At 40.5% G+C, this 15,479-nt stretch overlaps 1 protein-coding gene across 1 annotated transcript in view; it reads left to right on the plus strand.

Annotated features, from left to right (window-relative positions):
* Nucleotides 1–15,479, plus strand: part of ush2a (Usher syndrome 2A (autosomal recessive, mild)) — a 195,904-nt gene that overhangs the window by 127,238 nt on the left and 53,187 nt on the right. The window contains exons 61-64 of the mRNA XM_068730789.1: nucleotides 78–299; nucleotides 11,264–11,487; nucleotides 12,275–12,614; nucleotides 15,190–15,387. Of these exons, the coding sequence (XP_068586890.1) occupies nucleotides 78–299; nucleotides 11,264–11,487; nucleotides 12,275–12,614; nucleotides 15,190–15,387 (984 nt within the window). The remainder of the gene's footprint in view (nucleotides 1–77; nucleotides 300–11,263; nucleotides 11,488–12,274; nucleotides 12,615–15,189; nucleotides 15,388–15,479) is intronic.

Genomic DNA, 15,479 nt, shown 5'->3' on the forward strand with positions numbered 1-15,479 from the left:
GCTCTTTTCTACTTGACTTGAGTCTAATCTTTTCCATGTCATTCAAGTGTTTCCTTCATCTGTCCTTGTCTTTGTAGATGAAAACTGCTGCCCTGACCACGAGCAGGGCCGGGTCTCAGTGGGGCTGGGTGACAGCTGCTGTGGGGGGTTTCCTTACTCCATGAAAGGCGGCCAGCTTTGCTGTAGTAGGAGCCTCCATGATGGCTATGGGGTCCGATGCTGTGGAGGCCGTATTGTAGATAATACTCTGGTGTGCTGCGGTGATGCTGAGAGGGGTGAAGTGCATACATATACCCCAGGTGAGTGGAGAAAACACAGATTCAAACATGAAAATCCACTGTTGTTAGAATAAAGAAGGAAATTAAAAGATTGCCCAACAATGAAAGCACATTTGGGTGAAGTTTGATGGGATGCTGATCCTTCTGGATAGAAAACTGTTTTTGTCTTGAGAAAATCCTTTATTCCAATCCAATCAACAAAAAGGCCTTTTGTTCACAAAACCAGTTACTCTGGCCCAAAAAGGATTTTGTTAGAGTTTAGTCCCTGGTGACGTCTTCTTAATGTTTATGGGCGGGGGGAAATCATAGGACAAGAGAGAAAAGCAAAAAGGGTTGAGGTAGACACATGGTGCAGGAACGTGGGGTCGTTTCCCTTTCTTCCTCTCCCGCAGTGTCCCAAAGCACCCGGATACCATGGCACAGATGGGACAGTGCATGTGTGTGTGTATGTGTGTGTGTATGTGTGTGTGTCATTAGACATCTTTGTCATGGCAGATGATGATGAAACACACTCTGGATGGCACCGTTGAGGGCACTGCCAAGCACACAGCAGGACAAATACACACTCATTCTCTCTCCTACACACAGACACACACACACACACACACACACACACACTTTCACGCATATAGACATATTACATGCACCCACGCGTACACAAAAAACACACACACAGAGTCAACAGGGTGCCCTCGGCAGGGTTTGCTTCGTGTTGAGTGCCAGAGACAGACACGTGGACTCTATTCATCACACATAAACAATGGCCCATATGGGCAGGCCTATAGTACTCCATTAGCCTAGCCGCAAACACACTGACACACACTGACACACACACAAGATTCCTACCTACACTAAAATATGTGCATGCTAACAAAAAAGTTCCTACGAAGCAAGAAATCAGAAATACTTGTTTTTTGATTTCATGGCCGTTATTATTTCTTACTCTCCCATATTATATTTTCATGAAATAGTCAAATATACTCTCTTTTAGAGTTTTCATTCTCAAATATTGATCTCATGTTAAGAGTTTTGTTTGTTAATTTGTTTTGACAAGTCATTTTAGTGTTCTACACCGTTACTGTTTCCTTTTCTACTCCTTCACTAGATCCTCTTTTCTCTTTCAACAAAGCAGGCTATATGGTCATCCTTCATTTGAGTAGCCCGCCCAAGGAGTGCATATGCTCCCCACCTCCTCTTCCACTCCATCTCCTTTTGTTATTTATTTCACATCTCTGCTCTCTTTGTCATCTTCTTGCTTACTTTTCCTCAACTTTTTTCCCCTCTCCCTCTGCTTTTTCCTCTAGCCTCTTGCTCCCCCTCGCTCCTTCCACCACCTACTCTCTTCTTCCTCTTCCCCCTCCCTTCCTTTATGTGCCCCCTTCCCATCCTCTCATCAGTCATTAGCGTTAGCTTCCCCATTGAGAACATATGGTATGATGGATCGCAGGGCTAGCGGCACTAGCAAGGCTAAGGGCCATTTGCCGGGTGCACTGCGCTGTCGGGGAGCCCTGGGGCCGGCTATGCAACCTCGACCCCACACGTCTGTTTCAAGACACTCGCACTAACACACAAAACATGCACACAGCAACACCTATTATAGGATATGCTACTTAACCTTGGCACCACTCACTCTCATCGCTGCCTCTCACCATGTCCAGGGTTTGGTATTTTTAATGATACAGTGAGGGACAGATTTGTGAAAGAAAGACAAAAAGAAAGAAAAAATGAAAGAAAATGCAAGCGAGCGCAGACTTCAGATTGCATTAAATTATATTTAAAATCAATTATAAATAAGTTAAATCCTAAAGATTGATACAAAATGTAATGAAAAAAAGGAAAATAGTGACTTCAAGTATAATTTCATACACACAATAGAAAACATTGTTATAGAAATTTACATCGTAAGAAATAATGCAAAATTAAACATAAATGATGATGAAAGAAAGACAGAATAAAATAATTAAAAAGTTGTAAAATATGCATCAAATACAGGAAACGGAGAAAGGGAAGGAAAGTAAATGAGAGAAAAAAAAAACCCTGGAGAGAACAGAAGAGTGGTGAAGAGCTAGATGGAGCAGATTAAAGGAGGAGTGAAGGGTATCCCATTGTGCCCAGCTGATAGACTAGGTTAGGCTGATGTGATTATGGGGTCCCTGAAGTGCGATCTATCACACATTACCGTCCACACTGTCAACAACCATACACACACACTGCAGGGGAACAGCAATGCCAGGAGACAGCCGTCTGGCAACAGATACACGTACCGGCTTGCGTGCACATGTGCACAGGTAGATATACACACAAGCATACACATGCAACAACATTCATATGCAACCACACACACTCACATAGCATGTATGTACATACATACAGAATTGTATCCACATCTACACTCGTACAAAAATATGCACCACACAGTTATATAAGCACTCACACATACAGTACACACACAAACATGTGCACAAGACTATTTAACAGGTAACAAGTGTGAATCAAGTAAAATAGAGTCAGGGTCAGAAACGTCACCTCACTCAACCTGTACCAAAGAAGAAACAAAACCAAAGCTGAGCCAGTGGACTGTGCTCTTCTAAATGTTTTTTTTAGGTTTTGCTAAGTTGATATCATTCCTGTCCACTTTACCCCAATTATAGTAATGTGTTTCTCATTTATCATACTCTGTCATCCACATCTGACAGAACACATTTCAGTTTAAATCAGTACAATCTACACCTGCCATGTAATGGCTTGCACCTCACTTGCACTTTGGCGTATAAGTGCACCTTAAATCTATTTTCCTCCAATTTATGAGTCTAACTACATTAATTTTGTATAAATTCCTGCCTACTTGTGTCTTTATTCAAACTTACCCCGTTAAGTAGCAGGAATATACCCTCTTAAATGGCAGACCTTGCTTCTACTCTGCCTAGTCACAGTCTTTGGGGTATTATTGAGATGGTCTCTATAATCCTTTCCTCAACATTCTCTAGTTGTTATACAATAACACAAAGTCTCCATGCTAAATCCTTCCCTTCCAAATCTGCCAGTTTGTTTAAACAGCTTTCATTTCACTTTCAAGTAGATTAAATACTGTTTGTTTTTGGACAGGAGTGCCTCAGTTTTCTTGCAGCATTTCCTCCTGTGTTGCAGGTTCGAGACCAACTTTTAAGCTTTTCATTTGCTCCTCTTTTCTTCTCTCTCTGAGTTTGTATGTAAGATGTTTAGCTAGGATTTAGGTGAGATTAGATGGTGTTTAGAGGAACGTGTGCGGTGTCTTTGGCCTCCCGTTGCTCCTTGACTCTCCCAAAGTCTCCCACCTCGCTGTGTGCGCTCCACTAATCATTTCCCCTTCACATGTTTTTTTTTTTATAGTTTACAGTTCTTTAACTCTTCCATCTGCCCTTCAACCCCACCTTCTCCATTTCTCACTGGGGCTGCTACCATAAATGCCCTCCCCACCTCACTTTTTCTTAAAGCAAGTGAATCTTAAAAAATGTATGCATTCCTTTAACTCCTTCACCCATTCCCTCCCTCTGTCCCAGCCCAGCAGGCCCATCCAAACGTTCAAGGACAAATCTGAATATCCCTTTTCACCGTTTAAGTGTTAAAAGCCTGGCGGTGCCGGGGTGTTATCTTAACGCGCCTTGCCGTGCCATCATCAGAGCGCGTGATGAAAATGGCTGTGATGATGCTAAAAGAAAAAGAGGAGGGGGAGAAAAAGTAATAATCAAATATGTTTTTCAAGGGCACAGTGACCATTTGCTGGAGGGAAATTATCCCAGTAGTTAAGCTAGCTCACTCAGAGCCTGGCGGAGTTGTGAGAGTGGATGCGTTTGTGTGTGCAAGTGTGCATGGTTTATTACTTCAACTTGCTGCATGCATGCCTCACTTTCTGTATGTGGCTGTCTGAATCTTTACATATATCTCAATGTGTGCACATTTTTACATGTTTCTTTATGCAGAGAGACACACCCTTTACATGTTCTTTTTTTATCTCTGCCAAAAGATTCTCATCAGTTTGTCTCCCTGTGTGTGTGTGTGTGTGTGTGTGTGTGTGTGTGTGTGTGTGTGTGTGTGTGTGTGTGTGTGTGTGTGTGTGTATCATTGCCAAAAGCCCCTCATCAATGATGGGTAGCAAATGGCCAACAGTAGTGCATTCCAAACAGCAGCGTCTGGCTGCTTTAGAAGATCGAGTACTCTCTGAACACAGGAAGACATTTCTCTCTCTGTTAATGTATTTATGATGATGGCTTTTCTATTAGGTTTACTTTAATGACTGGCAAATATAAAACCAGAGGCTGTCAGGAACACAGAGATGAGGACAATCTGCTGTGTGTGTGTGTGGTGTGGTGCGTGTGTGTGTTTGCCTTTGTGTTATTTTTGAATTTGTTGCGGTTAAACATTGTGGATTTATCAAAAGTTTACAAGATGAAAAATATTAAAAGACATAACTTCCAGGTATGAGCAGGGAGAGAATTGAACTCACATGAACAAGAACACCCACACAAAGAGACCTTGACATTTTTACTACTTTGTTATAAGTGACTACTACAGGATGAAGTTGCAATAGAATAGTGCATAGTTGTGCTACATACTTTTGCATGACTCTGAGATGTTTTAGTTACCCTTTATTCAACTAACGGGCGTGTCATGCTGCTGTTAAGGTCATAATACAAAGGTGCCCATTATTGAATTAAAATGGTTTTGTGTGTCTTTGTTTTGAACCGGTGTCTGGTGAAGGTGCATTCCCAGTGCCTAATTATTCATTTCAAAAGATTGCAGCTTTTGCATGCACATTGATGAAACAAATGAATGAATGAATTAAAAAAACATAAAGAGTAGATTATTCAACTTAATTTATTGGTTGTTGATGCAGATGGAATTGAGGCTTTTTTGCACTGAAACAAAGCTCTACACAAAGTTATCCAAACTAATGAAATTAGTGTGTCTCACTTCTTTGTTGACGGCAACAAGACGACTGAGCTGTCTGACACTTCTTTACGTCACTTGTTGCCTCACATCTTCTGCTAAAAGTTGTATGCGAGTTCAACGCAGGAAGTTTTCTCCACTGGAGATGCACCCGAGGCTTGGAAGCATTAACATGGACATATAGGTAGCCACTAGAGAACCTCTACTTGCTGGCCAGCACTTGCTTGGAACGTACTGGTGCTACATAGGGCCTCTGCCACACCCCTAACTCACCAACTCTCAGATCACATTGATGACAGTGATGGATAACATGAAGGAGGCGGTTCATGGGTCTTTGTGTTGTCAGCTACAATGTCTCTGGTAGGGTTGAAGTGAATACATATGCTCTGGAGTCTCCATGTATGTTTGCTTTAAAGGATGTTCTTCTCATTTAATCATTTTACATCTTTATGATTTAATAAAAGAGTTTTTTTCTGTACCTGACAAAAACAGTTATATCTCTCTCTATCTTCTATCTTACAACTTGCAGAACACTTGACTTGTGAATAGATGTTTTATTTATTGTTGGTCATTTGTGCTTTTTGTATAATTTATATGTACACCTATCTTTTTCACTACTTCTGTATATTACAGTTCTGTCTATCCTTTACCTTTATTTGTCAATCTTCATTGTCCTTGTCTGTTATTTCTATTTCTGTATAAGTACATCAAGAGAGAGAAAACTGAGTAAAATTCCTTGTATGTCCACACATACTTGGCTAATTAAGGTGATTCTGATTCACGTGATTGATATGTACTTGATGAACCATACAAACACAACACATGATTTTGGTGCATCCACAGGAGACTACAAAATACTGTACGTTATGTTCTTTATTTCAGCAAAACTTACTCCTCTCATATCACATCTTTTAATTGTTTTTTCCTGTTTTATCCATTTGTCAAACTCTTTTAGTTGTTCATTTATTCATCACAATGTCTATCTTCATCTCAGTCCCTCTTCTCACACAGACACTTTAAACACACACATGAACAGCTGCTTGCTGTGTCTCAGTTTTTAGTGAATCCCTGTAGAGTGGTGAAAATATAACTGCCACCAAAGCATTTCCCTAAGCTCAGCACACACATACCCACACTGAAACAAACACTCAAGACTCATACAGCCAAAGATGCACATACACACAATGTCACACACATGCCCAGCTGGTAATGCTGTTGAGATGAATAAAAAAAAAGACGTCAGAAAGACAAGAGGACAACCAGTCAGCTGGGAAAAGAGTAGAGGTGTGTGTGTGTGTGTGTGTGTGTGTGTGTGTGTGTGTGTGTGTGGGTGGGTGGGTGGGTGGGTGCGCGCTGCCCTAACATCCACATGTGTGTGTCCACATGGGAACACTGAGCTCTGTGTGAGAAAGTCAATCTACTGCGATTTCATCTCTCGACATGGCATATAGTCTGGCCCCTTTGGAGCACAAAGTGCGCGCACATACACACACAACACACGAACACTCCCTCATGCAGAGAGTGTGTGTGTACATGTTTGTGTAGAGCTCAACCAACACTGGATATTTGAGGCTGATACCCTTTATTGAGAGTTTCATGACAACTGTTGTAGTTTTTTTAACAGATGCATAACAAACAATATGTTTGATAAGGATCCCTTTAATTTACTTATTTTCGAGTTGTGACCACCAAGATATTGAGCAGGATTTCAAAGCAGGAAATGAAATCTGTATCAACTAACTCAACAAAAATACATTAATAGTTGAGCTGACATTCAATATATATTATATAAAAATATACTCCCACAAATTTCAGACAAAAAATCAGAAAAAAATGATATTCTGAACTGTAATAAACATTAAATGAAAAGTATTACAGTGTGTACTTTACAAGCCTGTATCATGACAATTTAGAATCTTTGATTGCTAAAATAGCCTGTCACAGATGACTCATTCATTTTTATGTATGAATATATATATATATATGTATATTTTGCAGGTACTTTTTTGTTTCTGTTTATCAGATACAAGATACAGTAAAGCTTTCTCCAACCAATATTCATGTCACCAGATTTAATTTAAATCAAAAACACATTTTAAAACATGTCTTTAGCGTGTCTTGTCTGCAATTTTTTGTAACTTATTGGCCGGCGATACCAATATATTGCGTATATCTGTTATAAGCTTGCTCTTAAATAACAACATCAGCTTTTATGTGCTTGATCCTTTCTGTGTATGAGTGTGCGTGTGCAGATGTGTGCGTCTATGAAAGCTTCTTCAATGTGACTGTGTGTGTGTGTGTGTGTGTGTGTGTACTTGTATGCATGAACACAGACTGAGTGTGTGTGCTCTTGCTTTGCATTTTGTGCCAAACCCCTTGTAATATATTCAGGTATTTAAAAGTGTTTGGTTTGTTTAAAGTTGTGGAGGGGTTTTGGTCTCCTAGAGAGCTCGGATAACCCTAATCCACAACACACATTTTTATCAGTAGTTCATTGGCAGGGCTAAATATTGACTTATCATTAAGTGGAATGACTGAAACCCTAATAATAATTCTCGTTGTCTAAGCACCTTGTGTTGACGCGGCGCTCCCGATGCTATTAACGAACGTATGCAAATCCAACGTAAATCTGAAGATTAGGGCTGAAGCATTCTGCAATGCAAGAGAGAAAACAAGAGGTGTGTGATAAAATGTTGTCAACACATACACTCACATGCATATGCATGCACAAACGCACACAGCTTGCAGAGAGGAAGAGAAAATAGTAGGTGTGTGTTTCAAAACTGTAACACAAATGTACAAGCATGTCACACAAACCCAAACAGATAACGCTTACAAAGACAGGGATTGGATTTCTGCTGAATGGGTGATAATTCAGTCGTGAAGTTTAGCTGCAGAGCAGTAAACAAGCTAATGTAGACCTATAAACTGAATGGATGCAGCGATAGAGAGAGCAATAGTGGAGGGGGAAAAGAAATAAGAGGAGGAAATGAAGAAGATGTAAAGATGATGGGAAGAAAATAGGGGGAAAGAAGAACAAGTAAAAATGTTGGAACAGAAAGAAGGGAGGATTAATAGATATGATGGGAAAAATAGTTAAATTAAAACATTGGGGACAGAAAAGGGACAAAGTAAAAGAAGATAGAACTTTGACTACAGAGGGAAGACAAAGACCATTGTGGAGATTGGGAGATATAGGTGTAAGTAAGGGATGCCAGTAAAAAAAGAATGATCAGAGAAAGAACAGATTGAGGGTGGAGAAGCGGCAGAAGATAACTGTTGAACTTCAGGTCACAGGTGATAAAGTTGCCATTTAGTCAGAAGACGCGAAAGGGAGAATCAAGATATGTAGTGTTTTTGAACAGAGCCATGTTGAACGATACATGGAAAGACAGTCTGACTGCTTGGGAGTAAATGGAAGTGAGACAAATGAGTAAATGTTGTGAGTCGCAGAGGGCCTGGCGTCCGGATGGGAGGGAGGAGTAGAGGTGAAGATGCCGAGAGGACGAGGGATGAGTGGAAGGAAGCTATTTTGGAAAAGTGTTGAGCTGTTTATTTGCGCGTCATTGAAGCTGAAGTAAGGCGCTGGGGGAATTGGCCACCAAGCCCCCACTCTGCAACAGCTGCCGCTGCTAAGTGAGTTACTAGCCGTCAGACTGCCTTTATGTCACACAATCACACACATACATACACTTGCATTTTCCTGTCACATGTTTCCTGTGATGGATGCGGTGAGGATATAATGCACTGCAACAGCACAGGAGAAAATATGTGCCATCCTCCACTTCTGGCCTTTAAGTGAAATGATTACCTAAATGAACAGCTTTTCATGTGCGCAAAGAGTGAGCGCTGATTGGGTTGTTAAACAATAAGTTATTTATCACTCCACAACTAGCTGTAGCCCCATTAAAGGGCGAGACCATGGTACAATGCAATGACTTAGTGTTTAATGTCTGCTGTCAAATAAAATGGGCAACACAGCTGGGGGTAGATAGTGCTACAGATCAGCATGTCATCGGCTGTTAGGATGAATTTGCTAAATACCTCATGAAAGTTAGATTATTTATAAATAAACTAAATAATCACAGGAGACCGAGGGGTTCTTATAACATTTCAGTCTGATTCAAAATGAGAAGCTTTTTTTTCAATTGGACTCTCATTAAAATACAATTTGTCCTTTTTCCATCAGCCCAGTTATGATATTTTAGTTGAGCTGTGTCGTGCCATGCCATGCTCATTTGTATTTTCAATGCATTCTCACAGTGGGGGGTTACTTTGCTGACTCAGTATTATAGCAGGACAATATTATAGTCCTAATCCATTGTATGGCCAAAGCTTGACAATCCTCCCCCTCAACTAAGCTAATACGACAAAGTAACCGGATTGGCTCAACTTGTGTTATTAGGAGCGCCACTGGAGAGAAGGCACCAGGTCCCATATTATAAAAAGTGAGATATTCATGTCTTGGGTTCTGTCCCGTGGTCCGCCCTTCAAGTGTAGCTTGATCCGGTATGCCACAATGGTGCCAAGTCTCTGTAAAAATGTGGGCACAACAGTCACCAACGTGGTTTAGGCTAAATTGTCCTGCCACCGGACATCAGCGAGGAGCAGACTGGGTGGTGGAATCGCCTCAGGTCCTAGCTGGGTTAGCTCAGCTTCCATCTTGTCTCTCCTCCTGGGGCAGTCGACCCTGCTTTCAATGGCGTAAGCGGTGATCGCCTCAAGGTGCGCTCCCCACGAATGAATTCCTTCTTCGATGTTGATGAGTGTATTCTGTCATATGCCTTAAGTACTTCAGTAATAAACACAAAAAGACAACAAATGAAGACAAAACTGTGGTGAAATTCATGGGAGCTACCAGCCGCATCATGTACATACGACGCCATTGCCATAGCATGATATGCATTTGTTTTGTAGCTCGTCTTTAAGAGCTGCTGCCAGTTTTGTGTCGCCCTCATGTTTATTTTGGGGCATCACAATTGTGTGAAGGTGGAAACAAGTTAATTTAGTCAGTGTAGTACTAAAACATAACATAACGTAACCTTAGTTACTCAATAAGAAGGACTTTGTATGCCAAAGCATTAGCAGCTTTTCTAACCAGAATGAAGTATAACTTTTTGCGTTTCTGTAGATGAAAATAATATTTTCTCCACTAAGAACAATTCTTTCTACTTAAAATATACAGACACTTAAAGAGTTTTAATTTGTCAATCATTCAAAGTGACTCAAATCATTTGAATTTGAATTATGAAGCGCTGGAAAATGTGGCGAAACATGGCTTGAAATTTGATATTCAGCTGCAAAACATTTACAGGGAAATGGAGTGATAGCATGTATTTTAAATGTCACCTTGCTGCTGAAGGTGAAGTGGTAGCAGAAAGACATCACCTATCACTGTCAGAGATGGCAGCTCTCAGAAATACACTTCCTCTCCCCCTGCACACTTTCGACAGCATAGCCTGAATATTACTGCTGTACGAAGAGATGAATACAGGAGAGAAAAAGAGGCGTACAGGGGAGGAGAAGAGGAAAGGGAGGATAAGAGTCGATAAGAGAAGATGCACACTAATATTTAGAGCAGCGTAAATACTGTTTCTGTGCAGACGGGGAAATAGAGGTTGAGCAGAAGACGAAACGAGAGTTTGGGAAGTGCAGAGGAGAGACAATACTGCATGGCCTGGATCTTTTTTACTGTATGGAGAGAAGAGGAGCATAAAACAAGAGGAGGCGAAGGGAAGGGATTGAGGAAGGAGGAGAGGTGGAAGAGGAGGTAATAATAACAGGATGAGTAGTATTTGAGGATCCCTTGCTTGAGTATGAAGACGCAGAGGACAAGAAGAGGTGATAATGAAAACAATCAAAGTGAGACACAAAACATTTCAGACATCACTGTTGAATGTAGAAATATAACCACAGTATGTCAATTATATAAATGTGTGCAATACATTTGTAGCTAATTTAAATATCCAGAACTTAAAACTGATTCATTAGAGAATTAAAAGACACACTCATCATTTGTAGTCTGTAAAAGAATGTGATGCATGTTTTCTTATCTTTAGGTTTTGTCTGCTGTGGTCAGGAATATATAAACTCTTCAACCTCTCTGTGCTGTGTGAGTAATGATGGATATCCCACAATGCACCCTGCTGGCAATGCCACAGTGACACTGCAGTGCTGTGGGTCAAAGGTCATACATCAGGAGGAGGAATGCTGCAATGGGATTGGCTACGACCCTCAACGACACGTGTGTGCAGATGAACCCACACCTGGCCTGTTGATAAAGGTATGTGAGAGAATGTGTGTTGTGTTTACAGCTGTTTGTGTCTATACACTAGTAAATGAATGTCGTCTCAAAGTTTGTGAAATCCTCTCTGTTTTTATACTGTTTTGTTTGTTTTTTCTTAGACATGATATGTGAGGCACATTATAAATCACTTTTTAAAACATCTATTGTTCTTTATACAGTAGCTGTTTGACACTCTTTGTTATTGTTCATGTGTAGAGTTGTGCCATATGTCCTTTACATCTTCTCTGTGGATTAAATGTCTACTAGAAATGTTTCAAAAGCAGGTCATCTTCTAGCAATATTGGTAGATAGAATTTCTCTCCCTCTTTCTCTTTTCCCCTCTCCCTCTCTCTTTCTCTCCCTCTCCCAAATTCATTGTCACATCAGGAGTTGGGGATTGGGCCATCTTCCATTTATCAACTGGGGTCATGTGGTGTTTGTGTGTTCCTAAGTCAGCATGAAACAGGCACACGCATACACACATACACAAACAGAGGCACGCACACACAGGGACAAAGGGTAGGAACTCTCATTAGCTCTAATGATGTCATTAAGGACCATGCTAACCACAAACAAACACGAACATAGCCACATTCTGCACGTATTGTGTGTTAAAGGCGGAGAGAAATGCTTCAGAATTTGTAAAAGATAATAGTAAACAGTAAAAAGTTTCTGTGGTAGTTGTGCCAGTCTGTAGTGCAATCATGTAGACAAATCACTTAGAGAAAATTAAGATTTTTTTCCTCTTCATCTTTGACTGTCTCTCCTTTTCTCCTCTGTGCAGCACCAGTGTTTGCAGGGTGCCGTGTGTCCTGTAGCTGCAGCTTCTACAGCTTACTGTGGCTCGTGTGACCTCGATCCATCTACGAACGCCTGCACATGGGTCCTGTCTGCGCACAAACACCCTGATAAATCCTCCACAACATACTCACCTTCCCTCAACACCACTCATGAAACTCTCACTAGGGGCCTGTCTACAAATACAAACAGAAGTGATAACACATACAAAATGGCAGACGCATACATTCACACACACACCGAGAACCTGCAATTTGAAGGGAGCCTGTGCCCATCTCATGAGGAGGTAGTGTACAGCGGAGATGCCAACAGATACACCTATACAGGTAATTGTGTGTGTTCGGTAGAAAAAAAAAGGCTAAACTTTAAATTACCAAACTTTTCCATAGTAATTAGCATAGCTTATGTTTAGTATGTTTATAGATATTTGTTGAGTGTCTTTGATGACAAGCCTATTTTTCTAACCACAATGACACAGCGACCGCAATTTGATACATTTGTTTTACCACCAATCAAATTTCATTATCTCTCTTTAAAACAAAATGTTTGCACCACTCAATGCCTCCTGTACCTCTTCAAGTCCGACCAATTGCTCTTTGATCAAGGATGTTTTTCAGCCTCCTTTTCCAATCACTGCTCTTTACTGTATTCTGCTTCAAACATGCGTGTTAGTATTTGGAAACTAGAATTTTAGTTGGTTGTGTATCGATGTGTGATCTGAGCAGCTAGACAGTCTTCTGTCCTGGGCATGAGGATTGTAGTTTATTCAAATTCCCTGAGTGACGTTACACAAGTAGTTTTCTCAGACCTTTCCATAACTTTACATGCTGTTTTAGTTAAACTATTTAGGAAAAATTAAAACCTAAAGTCAGCAGCACCACCATTAAAGTTTACTTTTTAATGGCATAATCTTTTCTTTTTTTCAGCATACCTCAGGTTGCCTTATGTAATAGAGTTTTAAACCCTTTGACCATTTATAGTATTTTTGCATCCCTGCTTCTGACCTCGGAGCCACTATGAAGAACAACTAGAACAGAATATAGCCATCTGTGAAACACACCGTTCATGGACATTTTGAGCATGCGGAAACCAATTCTGCATTTACTCTAAATGTGTCAGCCGCTGCAATCAACGGGCTTTAGAGACAGATGCCCTTCCACACGCTCACACACACACACACACACACACACACACACACACACACACACACACACCAAGACAGCTGTTGGACTGTACATTGGTAGCTGTTAACGTAGTAACTCTATCTGCGTTGTACACTTGTGTGTCATTAAAACTTAAAGATGGGCGTTTAAATGGCATTTCAACATTCTCCACTATTTATCAGCCTAAAGGGAGTTTGTGGTGTGGCCGGGGTATGTGTGTATGTGTGTGTTGGTGTTTGTGGGCGTGTAAGTCAGGATTTTCAGTCTGTCCACACATTATTTATCTTGGTAGATGCGTCTGTTTAATCAAGACTAATTCTAGTTGTGGATGTTATGTGTGTATGCGTAGTTGTGCAATAATTACATGTTTTCTGTGTGCGTTAGTGTCCAGTTAGTTACCATTTAAGTGTGCTTCTGTAGTGTGTGTGGGTGTGTGTGTGTGTGTGGGGGGTGCGGTTAGGATAAGAGTTTCTAGGCAATGCTGTGACACCATCTGGGCAGAGGCACATAAAGCTGTCGCCACCCACCATACACCAGATGTTTCTCATGCACACACACACACACACACACACACACACACACTCACACAGGGTATCATGCTATGGTTCTCTGGGAAAGAATCCTAAAGTAGATCACACACAAATAGCTACACATGTGCAATGAGGGATATAAATATATACTGTATTGTCCACACCCAATTTTAATTTAGATTTTTTGGAATTGGTTCTTAATCAAACACAGAAATTCCATTTCCAGGCATGTATCTATGCAAACACATTCCGTGTTTTATTTAAATGTGTGTGTCGCTGTGTGTGTTTTGCTGCTTCAGTTATCACAGTAGTAAAGACAAGAGTCCCAGACTGGCGGTTAAAACGTGGTCTCATTTACAGCAGCAGTCCCTTAACACTCCTAAATATAATGCACATGTGCGTGTGAGCGTGTGGAAGGGCATCTGTATGTATGTATGCTTCTGTATGTATACCTCACCAGAAGGGTTGTTGCAAACCGTCTCCCAGAATGCTTCAGTAACTGCCTGACGTTTACAACTATGCACCAGTGATAGTGCATATATTTGGTATATGTTCATATAAAGTGTGCTTACATTGGCAGTACAACTCCCATGTTGGACAAAAATGTCACAACCTGAACCCTTTTGTACAATAGTTATATATTTGAAGGCACAAATACATCATAATTAGTTTGCTACTTACAGTCTTTATATTTGTAATCTGCTTGGTGAGGAGTACACAGTATATTTTGAATTGCTTATCTTGATTTTTCTCTACTATTGCAACTTCATCACATTGACAGACTGTAAAGTCAAATTAAAGAAATGCAGTCAATAATTCAAATAAGCAGAAAGTCTTTGTTGTATTGGATTTTGATAATTTACAGTTGGGTTTTTTTCTCTCTTTTTTGATTTTATATTTACCACAATGTATAGATGTCTCTTTTACACCAATCACCACATATTTTTTTTTATTATTTTATATTAGCTCTTTCAGTGAGAACATGCATTGAATTGACAACTTGATTGTTAGCATAATTTACTATGTGTGCACTTACAGTATTAATCACTTGTACTTGTTCCAGTGTTGGTAAATGATTCATAAATCAATATATTGACAATCTTACTGACAAAGTTGTTGATTTTTTTATTGCAACCTGCCTTATTTTATTGTTCTACCTCCCTTGCCCCTTTTCTTCTGTCATTCCTACCTTACTTACTCTCTAATAGACTCTGACTTGGAGCCCTTCACCACCTATGAGTACAGAGTGAGGGGTTGGAACAGCTTTGGACGAAGCTCTAGTGACGTTACAACAGTGACCACCAGTGAAGACAAACCGTGGGGAGTGGCACCGCCTCACTGGAGTCGCTTAGGTGAACGAGATGACGTCATCCAGTTGTTATGGCAAGCACCCGCCAGGCCTAATGGTGTGTATGCGTGTGTGCATGTATCACTAAAAATCCCCTTTTCTAAAGATTACTGTGAATTTTGGCTTGAAAGTCAACAAGGCCAGACGTTT

Source organism: Cebidichthys violaceus, unplaced genomic scaffold (genome assembly GCF_023349555.1).
Source record: "Cebidichthys violaceus isolate CVI_PGR_0920_01 unplaced genomic scaffold, fCebVio1.0.p SCAF_5, whole genome shotgun sequence".
NCBI classification, from domain to species: Eukaryota; Metazoa; Chordata; class Actinopteri; order Perciformes; family Stichaeidae; genus Cebidichthys; species Cebidichthys violaceus.